Source organism: Gallinula chloropus, assembly GCF_964237585.1.
Source record: "Gallinula chloropus genome assembly, chromosome: 13".
NCBI classification, from domain to species: Eukaryota; Metazoa; Chordata; class Aves; order Gruiformes; family Rallidae; genus Gallinula; species Gallinula chloropus.
In genome coordinates, this window is record NC_140098.1 from 3,646,814 (window position 1) to 3,657,045 (window position 10,232).

Genomic DNA, 10,232 nt, shown 5'->3' on the forward strand with positions numbered 1-10,232 from the left:
TATTTTGAGTGGAATGGTAATATAGCAATGCTATCAACAGGAAGAATAACCTGGACATCCTTCAGAATCTGCCTAGAATCTAGCCAAGGCTCTGCCTAGCTTCCAGCTTCCTCTTAAATTGACACAAAGATCTCTTTCAAAGAAAACAAAGATCAGTGGGAATACTTTGTTTCCGTACAGCTGTCAGGTAGCTCTGTCCTTTACTTAAAAAAGAATGTATAGAAACAAAGTTTTCTTCATTGTTATTTCAGTTTGCATCCAACCAAACGTTGCGGAGCTCACTTCTGAATGTGCCAAATGAAAACAAGGAAACTTTTCTTGTAAATGCTGAGTTGGATGAAGGGAAGGCATCACATGGAAGATTGATTTCTGCTTTCCAAGCTGTGTGTGCTTGTTGGATGTTCTTCAGTCTTTACTCTTAATTTAAAACTGGGACCAGCAAGTCAGCAGCTCTGTACTTCCTGCTGCAACTACTGTGCTTGTGGTCTAGACATTTACCATAAATCCAGTTGGATTGCAAAGTTTTCCCCTCAGAAGGGAAAAAAAAAAAAGGCAAAGAGAAACAAGCTGTGGAAACTCAATTACACTGACTCATACCAGCATTCTTTTTAATACGCTAATTATTTGCTCTGATCAATTGAGCATTTAAAACACTTCTGGAGTAAGACTTCTGCTGCGTCTGCTCAAGATCCTGCTTCTCACTAAGCAGATGCTTGAGATAAAAAAAATATTCCCATTCCTGAAGTGTTTTATGTAATAATTACAGCTTTTTTTCTGTAAATACCAATCTAATTCTGAAGTATCTTGCAGATTAGGATCAGAATGCTTTCAAGTTTGTTGTCTAGTCTTTGTAGGAAGTGGGCAGTTTCTGGGCTGTATGTTCTAATATGATCTGAGATTCTGATTTCCCAAAGCAAGCAGGATTACAACACAGCAAGAAATCATGTTGCAAGTTATTATAATAATTGGTACATTCTTTTTCCCTGAGATGGGATAAATGTGCAGGCTGCAATTCTGTTGGTGTTAAATATTGGACCTTTCACTGTATAGACATGATCATAGAGACAAATACTATTTCCCTGATGGAACGCAAGGGGCAGCTGTTCTTCCATGTGAGAATTGTTATCCACCATGGATGGTGCATACCTGTTCTTTTAAACCATTTCCCATTCAGTTGTCTCCCCTGTGCAGTGAGAGGCATCAGCTGTTGCCTGGCACTTATCAGCGAGGGAGTTACTTTCTGTTGTGGGATATGCTCAAGCCTAAAGGATTAAAGGAGGGGGATAATTGCAGTAGAAATAGCTGAATGTTAACAACTGACTTCTTGGTTCCTTTTATCCCAGTTGGCTCTGATCCAGAATTCGCCCGCTATGTTGCTGGGGTCAACCAGGCTATGCAACAGAAAAGGCAGGCACAGCATGTGCGTCGGCCAAGCAACACACGGAGCAACTGGCCTCTTCCCGATGATCCTCATAAAACCTGGCCCTTCCCTGAGTACTTCACAGAAGGGTAAGAGATTGGACAGGCTATGTATTTTCATTGTATGTGAGGCTGTGTTACGCTCAGCCTTGGCAGAACGGAGGAATACTGGGTGGTTTTTCCCTAGTTGGTGCAGTGTCTGTGAGAGCCGCGCTTCGCTGAGGGCGAGAAATCCCAGCCCTTCCTGCTTCGCTCATCCTGGGGCACTGACACTGGTTGGACATCTTCCTTACAGTGGGATGTGTGCTGACTTTAAATAGAACAGAGGCAATAAGGAGTTTATACCACAGATTTATTCAGAACAGTGTTCTTTCAGTAATTTGTAAACCTTGAGGATGTAGTTTTGATGAAAAGTGATGCTGTCTAAGTTGCAGTGCCTGACTGAATTCAGCTTTTCAGATTTTAGCCACTTAATCTTGCTACTGCAAGGCAGGTATGTTAGTAGTTCACCTCTTCTAAACCGTAACTGTTCATTACAACAGAAGTATTTCAAGATTCTCTGTCCATTTGTCCATTATGTAACAGCTGTGACACTCAAGCTAGCTTAAAACCAGTGGGACCAGTACGTATTCTAGCTCAGTTTTGCAATGAAAAAGTCATGTGCGTAGTGATTCCCAAACCAAGTGTCACTTTTTCTCCTTCCTGACCAAGATGGATGCTTTTAGTTTATAGTTATTTTAGTAAAATTTATATAGTGACTGTAACAGACAAAGCAGTTGATGTAATCACTCAGCAGTGAGTTAGTGAAAGAATCTGTAGTACTGGTACATTCTACAAAGTACTGACATCTCTGTGCTCTGAGGTATCGCCCCTGACAACGATTCAGCCTACCAAACTAGGACATGCAGTCTGGGCCAGGCACTATAAATATGAGAACTAATACAACTTCTTGTCTTGCAGTGATGTGACAAATAGCTGGTCTGGTACTCAAGGAGACTCTGCCAGCTCAAGTGATGAGACCTCCTCAGCTAATGGAGACAGTTTGTTCTCCATGTTCTCAGGGCCAGACCTCGTTGCTGCTGTGAAGCAGAGAAGGTGAGCAGAATGAACAGAAGCACATACTGCTGCTTCAGATTCTTCTTTTTTTGGTAACTTCATGCCAGTAGCCACACAAAGGAAACTCCTGCTAATTAGATGTTGGTTTGCATACTACCATCAGCGTGTGGTGTATCTTCAGTGCCCTCAGGCTAACTTGAGTTGTGTCAGTAGCTGTCTCCTTGTACAAACTATCTGTGTAAACCACCAGCTGTTAGCTGAAATTCAGTATGCCTAGGCAAGATCTGACACTTCCCTCTTCAAGAGAATCTATTCTGGATAGACTTGCTCTAAACTATTGAGGTGTTAAGAGATCATCTTTGAATTGGTTTTCTAAACTGTGTGCTTCACTGCAGCTTTGTCCTGCTCCTGGGGTTGTTCCCATTTTCTGGCTTCTGCTGCAACTTTGTGGCACTAGAGAAACACCACTGCTGACCTTGTGTAGACGTTTGTTTTGCACACCACTGCCATTTTAGTAGGTGTAAACACATGCCTATTTAGTTACTTCTGGCAATATGAAGGAGGCTTAATTGCATTCATAAGTAAGTTTAGTAACTTAAAAAGGAAGCCAGGGTTTTCAACTATGAACGATCCACTTAAAAACAGTAGTGTGAGTTACAGCACGTGCTTTGTGCTCTTCTAAAAGGCTGCAAGCTGGGTTCTTTGGAACTTCTGTGACTCTACTATGGAGGGTAGTTAAGACAATAATAAAAGCAAGGCACACAGTGAAGCATGGATACCAGGCTGGGATCGTTCTCTCATTTTATTGTTAGAAAAGGCTCTCAAAAATGGTTTGAGCTAGTTCTCTGGCCAAATGCTCTTTTTTTGTTTAGATAACAGAGTAGTTCAGCATCAAATACATTTAGATACAAGATTGTCTGCTTTTTGGTGACAGGGGAAAGTAGTGGATGTACTGCCAGTTTCCTGCAGGTTACACCTGGGTGGCTGTTTTTATATGGTACCAGAAAGGAACTATACAGGAGCTGAAAATGATGGGACTGAGGCAGTTGGCTGAAAGGAACTGAGTGAAAGAGGAACTGTGTTCTGAATCTTTGCACTTAGCAAGACTATATATAGAGGGGGCAGGAATTGAGCTTTGGTAAATGCTGAACAGAAACTAATGGCAGGGAGCTCTCTAGTAAGCAGACACAGGAAAAAGGAGTAATTATTTGTGCTTAGAAGAAAAGCAGAGAATGAAAACACAAAAAGCATATGATAGGTGACTTAATCTGCCCAGACAGCAGATACATAGAGATTGATTGTAGATCAATGAATGGAGCAAGAACAAAAGCCTGTGCTTTATGTAGTGCCCTGAAGAGAGGAGCAGAAGGAAGTTTCCAGAGCACGTACTTCATTACGTAAAAACTTCAGATGAAGTAACAGTACTACTCTGCTGTCTGATGTTACTTTCAGGAAGAAAAACAAGCAAGGGGATGACAAAATAGCATTGCTAAAGTTACACAGTAAGAGAAGGTATGAGGTTGAGTGTTCCAAAGCTGGTGTGCAAAGGACTGCTTACCTATGGAGGCCTGGTAGCTGGGAGCATGGTCACTTTTTTTAAACAAAGGATAAAAGATTCTGTTTTAATCTAAACCCACCCACCTCACACCCTTCATACCCTGCCAAACAAAACAGCAACAAAACACAACCCCCAAAAAACCCAAAACAAAACCAAACACCAGAACTCTAACCAAGCAAACAAGAAAATGTGGTCAAGGACTTCTATTTGCTATTAAGTCACACCTTCAAACCAAAGGTGTAACGTTTTTCCTTGCAGTAGTCACTGTGCCTCAGCAGATGTTTCACTTGCTCAACTGTATCTTTTGTCTGTAAAGCTGTTTCAGAGAAGACATTTACACCCCCACAAACAAGAGCAGGTAACAGAAATGGCAATTTCTGGCTGACTTCTTCAAAGTGGGGAAAAGACTGGCCCATCTTCCTTTCACCTCTGCAAAACTGCACGTGGTGGTGTTGCTGTAGCTCACAGAGCTGCTGCACTCCAGCCTCTGACAGTGTTCAGTAACGCGTGTTTTGTGGCGTTGCTGCTCGTAGCCTGTGCATGGGATGAGATGAAACCTCAGTACGTGTTCCAGGCTGTCAGGTATGACAGACTGCAACTACTGACTGGTGTGTGCCAGCAGCAGGTTAATGGGGGTGACTCACAAAAATAACATCTCAATGTCACTTCTTTTGGGGCAGAAAACACAGCAGTGGTGAACAGGAGCCTAGTACGCTACCATCACCGCCTCTCCTTTCGGTGGCAGATGACCGGAATCAGGTAAGCTGAAGATGGCTTTGCTGAGTCACTTTTCCTGTTTGCATTTTGGGGTGGCTTACACTGGGAAAACAACCAGAATAGCATTTGTATCTCCAGGCTGCTTACCTCAGCTGAAACCCAAATCACTTGCACTCAAGTTGACCAGGTGCTTTTTTTCAAAGTAACCACGTTTAAATACTAGAACTAGAAATCACAAATCTCTTTCCCCTGCAGCAGAAATGATCACTGAACCAAAGATTTCAAGTTAAGCCAAGAGGCAACACAACTGTAACTGCATGTGCAGAAAAAATGAAAGTATTGCCAGATTTCCCACCTGCCTTGCTAGAAATTTTCACATAGAGTGGAGCTGCTGCGTGTCCAGCAAATGTGCTGACGTAAACAGAAAGGTTTTTACAAGGGGCAAATGTTTTTAAGAATTGAGTGTGCTGTATATATGCAGCAGCTCTGTTTTCAGATATGAATTAATCTCCTGAAAATGCCTTGTGGGGATATGGTGATGTGTTAAGTATTGTCTAAAAGAAGCGTGTTGGTGGCATGTTGGTGTTCAAACAGAATCCCAAACCAATCTTGTTTTCTCAGGACAATAAAACCAAAACTTGGCCTCCAAAGGCACCCTGGCAGCACACGTCCTCTGTCACCAACACTCTGCCCAGTCAGAGCACGTCTCTGTACCCTATGAGCAGCCCTGTCAGCCAGTGGAGCGACACGATGCAGATCCTCCAGTCGCCGGTGTGGGCGGCAGCCAACGACTGTGCTCCAGCAGCGGGAATCTCCTCCAACTTTGCCTACGCGCAGCAGCAGCAATCACAACAACAGGCTTCCCAGCACAAACAGATGAACAAGGGCTTTAAATCCTTCCCAGTAAAGCACGAGCGCAGACCATCTTACCTGCATCAGTACTAGTTGCTTTTCATATTGGAAAAGGCAGCACAGGGCCAAACGGGAGTGATGGATGCAATACCCACACGTGGGTATTGGCTGTATCCTGTTTATCTCATGGAATTGCTGAACTGAGGGGGGGGTTTGGCTGAGATCTACAAACTCTTGAATTCTGATTTACAGTGCTGAGCAAATATGGCCAATATGTTTGTTTGTTTGTACATGAAACAGCCCAAAACTGTGATGTAGAAATGCTTTTAAAAACGTGTACATTGCCTTTACTTTCCAAACTTTTTTTTAACAGAACTGCTGAAGGACTACCATACAAGAAACACTGTATTTTATAGCTATTTTTCATATAGATTTATAGGTAAACATCTTACTGAAACACGTGGAATATGTTGAAGCAAATACATAGTGGTCACTTTGCTCAACACTGGCATATAAATTTGTAAGGGAGGGGCCGTAAAGCCTTCGTGTTCCCCATGAAGGGCCTGGGGGCAGTGGAGTGCAACAGCAGCTTTTCGGTGCCACACGAGTGAGTTCATGATGAAACTGTTGCAGAAACAGTTGTAAAACAGAATTTTGTGGTGGTTTCCTTACTCTTAAGTAAGTGGAGATCAGCAGAACCGCTCAACCTTGTGTCTCACATGTTATCTGAGCTGCTAAAAGTAGATGGCATCTGTGTGGATAATATGACACTGGTTTTCAAATAAATACACAGTTACTTACCGCTTCATTTGGCCAAAGGCATTATCCACACAGTGCTCCTTAAGTGGGTGAGAGTATAGCCTAAAAGACTACTTGCATATATTTAAAGTCTTATTTCAGATGCTACAGTTGATTAAAAATTGTGAGCTGGCTCAGAAGATACTAAACTGAAACGTGGGGTAGCAGTTAGTTAAAAGAACATTATTTTTTTTAAAAGGATAAAGTAATTATTTGCAGTCAATATGTGCCATTAAGTGAACCTGTGGAATTAGGAATAATCTTCCAACCAAAGTGGATCTGGGGAGAGTGACTGGTGCTTAAAAATTGAAGAACAATGGTAAATATATGTATAGCTATCCCACTGTATATTAATTGAGATTACAGAAGATTCTTTATATAGTTAGAGCTTATTTAAATTTTCATATTTCATCTTTGAGAGAGTCTAAAAACCACAATATTTTCTGGTATAAGAGTTTTGACAGTATTAATCTTATTTTTGTATTTTTCTTAAGTCATATCATTCTAATATGTTAACTACTAGTAAAATGGGTTATTAGTTCTAACTACATAATTTTTCAACGGAGATAAAGCACATTTGTTGGTTTTGTTTTTACGAACTAAGTACATCTATATCTAAAGATACCAAAAAGAAATGCATATTATATATAAAAATAAAAACTATACACAACACTAAAACTATTAAAACATTTGGGTGTTTAAAACCCATCCACCTTTTTTTGTTTGTATGGTGATGGGCTGTATTTGCAGGCCCGATTGTTACCTTCTGTGCTGTTTGAGGATGCCAATGTTGCCTGTATTTATGATAGTCACCATGTTTTCCGAACCTTCATACTTACCATGTTTACAGAGATCTGTTTGCTGTACATAGACTTTTTACAGTAATGTGCTTTGCACAATCAGTGTGGCTTCTGTCTGTAAATTGTTAATGGTCTGTACTACTATAATTTTGAAAACCCTCTGCTGAAAATGTTAGTGGTTATTTAACTTGATGGTTTTGAGTTTCCTAAATCTTGTCATTTAGATCTAATATTAAATGCTAAATTTGGTTGTACTTACTGGTTATTCCTACTAAGACCAAAATGGAAGTCAGTGAAAGAAAACACTTAATTTTGAACTCCTTCCTAACAAGTGCCAAAATTATTGCCGTAGTTTTTGCCGTTTATTCACGATGACAAACGCTGGCAGGTTGCTGGACCTACAGAAGGGAATTGCGAAAACAAAGACCGTTTGTCTGCATTTTGACCACGTAGGTGCTACTCTGTCCTTTGCTTCTGATCGTTCTCAACACTGGTAACTTTAAGAATTGTTGCACTTGGCAAATGAGTCTTGCCATTAAACTTCACTTACACTGCCAAGTGCAAGGGTTTGGTGCTTAGTTAACTTACCCTTATTGCAGTGCTTCTTGTGAATAGCTAATGCTTCTGAACTGGAACTGTACATTTTGTATTTTAAAGCTTCTGTAAAAGTAAACTATTTGCTTTATTAAAGATATACATTTAATAGGTCAGACCTGTTTAAAATATGCACCTTGCTGAAAACGAGCAGCACCTTGAACTGTAACTCTGGTTTGTAAACAAAGATCTTATTTCATTAACACAGGATTATTTAACAGTTTGAAAATTGTCAGCTGCCTACTTCCTGACTCATGTATAAAAGTGGAATTCATGCATCCTAAGGTGACTTCTTCAGGTAGAGTGTAGTGGAGAAGGGGCTCCAGAAGTGCCTTGGCCCCATCGTTGAGCTAGGAGTGCAGGTGAACACTGTCAAAGCCAAGTTCCTTGAATTTTTAGCAGTGCTGAGGTGAAGTGTTTTGATGGTTGTGATTGAAAGGAACATCATTCCCCAGCCCCCTGAGAGAACTGTGCCTAAGGTTTTCAGTCCTGCCCCTGAAACTGCACGGTCCAAAGTGGGCAAGGGAGCTGTGCTCTTTCTGGGCAAGAGCCACCCAGGCATCCCCCTGGACACAAATGCTGACAAATACTCAGGAAGCATATTAATCCCTTTTCAGTATGCAAGGATTTACTTGTTTACAGAGCCTGCAGTACAGAGCATTTCAAGCAAAAAGGAAAAGCCTTGACACAACTAGGGCAAAGGCCTGGCCTTCTCTCACTGAAATAAAGGCTCAGCTTCTTCCCTGGGCTGAATTCCTCTCAAGTTACGCACCCATCCCCTCGGCCCCAGAACACTTAACCTTTACCATGGCGATTTCACTAAATCCCTCTGCTGCTCCTTTGTGAACATGTGGTGTTAATTCAGAACATACAGTGATCGGCAATGAACAGCTTAGTTTATTAACCACACTTTCTACAATACAAACCAGCTGACCGCTTATGTGTGGGTAACGTATCGCTGGCTTTGGGGGGTTGGAGGGAGACAGAAGTTGCCTTGCTAAATGCTTTATCATTACACAGCTTTAGCCATGAAACTGCCTCTGCTTCAGTTGACATCTGTGTAAGTCCTCCAGAGGCACTTCTGGTCCTGCTGTCCTGACATCCCCCATCAACATATTCTGCATGGGATTTTTTTTGGAGGGGAAGGAAGGGTGCTGATTCATTATCACCCTCAGGTTCTGCTTGCAGTAACGGGGGAAAATTGCCAAATATTACACCAAGAAACTACACTCACAGTTTTGATTGATTGAGAAGCATGGACGACTCTCTACCTGCCTTTCAAAACCACTCCTCAGCTCTCAAAGTGGGACTTTTAAGTATTTCTACAGGTTCTTAAAGCATCGCTGCCCCCATCCAGCTGTGCCCAGTCAGTCTGTGGTCTTCTGTGCGCTGGGTGGCGTCGCATCAGCGATTGTAGCTAAATAAATGAGGTTCCTGTGCAGGATGTGCTGGTACCTAAGAGAGGAAGAAACACAGTGTCTGGGAAACGTTCTGTAGCCAGCCACCGGCACTCCAGCAGTCACTGTCCTGGACTAGGAGTGAGCTCCTGTTGGAAAGTAACATCAGATCGGTCCAAACCCTCCGGCTGTTGCTCCTGGACCTGCGACCGACTTCTCTCCGCACGGTCAGGACGGGGAGGACGCGGGCCCGGCGCGGGCGGTGCCAAAGCCCCGCTGCGGGGCTGCTCCGACCGCGCGGCCGGCGAACGCTCAGCCCGCCCGTCACTCGGGCGCTGAGGCGCTGGGCTGTGGCGGGGCCGGGCGCTGGCTGCCGTAACCCCGGCCGCGGGGGCAGGACCGGCCCAACGGCGCTGCCGCCGCCCTCGCTAACGCGGAAGAACAGCCCTGACGAAACGGCGCGGGGGTCACGTTCACCCCAGCCGGCGGCACCGCTGCTCCGCGTTCCGTGAAAGCCGCTGTCGGGCACCCGCCGAACCAGCACGACCGCGGTGCCCCCGCACCCCCCCTCACCCCCCCACCGAGGGCAGGGAAGGTGCGGGGAGCGGGACCGGCGCGCACTGGGCCCTCCGCGTCAGGCGGCGCTGACTCACTGCACGCAGTCGGTGGCGCGGCCCTTGCTCTGGTACTCCACGATGCACCGGATCAGCTGGTCGTTCTCCTCCAGCAACTAGGGCACAGGAGCGCGACGTCAGCGCCCGCCTCGAGTCGGGCCGGCCCCCCCACCCCACTCCCCCCCCCACTCTCCCCCCCCCCCGCGCGCCCGCGCTCACCCGCTGCAGCGTCTCCTGGTTCACCTCCGCCTTCCCGCGCAGCCGCTCGGGCACGAACGCCACCGACATCCCGCCGCCGCCCCCGCCTCCCGCCGGCTCCCAGGGACGGCCCGCACGCGCCGCACCCTCGTGACCGGCCGCCGCGCGCCTCGGCACGTCCGCCGGCGGGCGCGGCCGTACCCGGAGCTGCGCGCGCTTCCCGCGCACG

General features: G+C 44.8%; 2 protein-coding genes across 2 annotated transcripts in view; one reads left to right on the plus strand and one right to left on the minus strand.

The window, feature by feature from the left end:
* The window catches only part of GARRE1 (granule associated Rac and RHOG effector 1), a gene marked incomplete at its 5' end in the record, with an annotated part of 28,447 nt that extends 22,641 nt beyond the window's left edge, over positions 1 to 5,806 (plus strand). Inside the window, 4 exons of the mRNA XM_084270282.1 lie at positions 1,344 to 1,509; positions 2,380 to 2,514; positions 4,714 to 4,792; positions 5,372 to 5,806. Of these exons, the coding sequence (XP_084126408.1) occupies positions 1,344 to 1,509; positions 2,380 to 2,514; positions 4,714 to 4,792; positions 5,372 to 5,695 (704 nt within the window). The 3' untranslated portion in view covers positions 5,696 to 5,806. The remainder of the gene's footprint in view (positions 1 to 1,343; positions 1,510 to 2,379; positions 2,515 to 4,713; positions 4,793 to 5,371) is intronic.
* Positions 5,807 to 8,671: 2,865 nt separating this feature from the next.
* Positions 8,672 to 10,199, minus strand: SS18L2 (SS18 like 2). Its single transcript, XM_084269886.1, has 3 exons — positions 10,025 to 10,199; positions 9,845 to 9,921; positions 8,672 to 9,249 (listed from the first exon to the last, which is right to left on the minus strand). Exons 1-3 carry the CDS (start codon positions 10,091 to 10,093, stop codon positions 9,162 to 9,164), a joined length of 234 nt encoding a protein of 77 aa, XP_084126012.1. The 5' UTR covers positions 10,094 to 10,199; the 3' UTR covers positions 8,672 to 9,161.
* Between the last annotated feature and the right edge of the window lie 33 nt (positions 10,200 to 10,232).

Bases quoted from the DNA above. Each gene is read 5' to 3' on its own strand.
- SS18L2 (XM_084269886.1), bottom strand. From the start codon at position 10,093: ATGTCGGTGGCGTTCGTGCCCGAGCGGCTGCGCGGGAAGGCGGAGGTG. The intron at 9,922-10,024 runs GTGAGCGCGGGC...CCTGTGCCCTAG, and splicing joins ACCAGGAGACGCTGCAGCGG to TTGCTGGAGGAGAACGACCA. The intron at 9,250-9,844 runs GTGAGTCAGCGC...TTCCTCTCTTAG, and splicing joins CGCGCCACCGACTGCGTGCA to GTACCAGCACATCCTGCACA.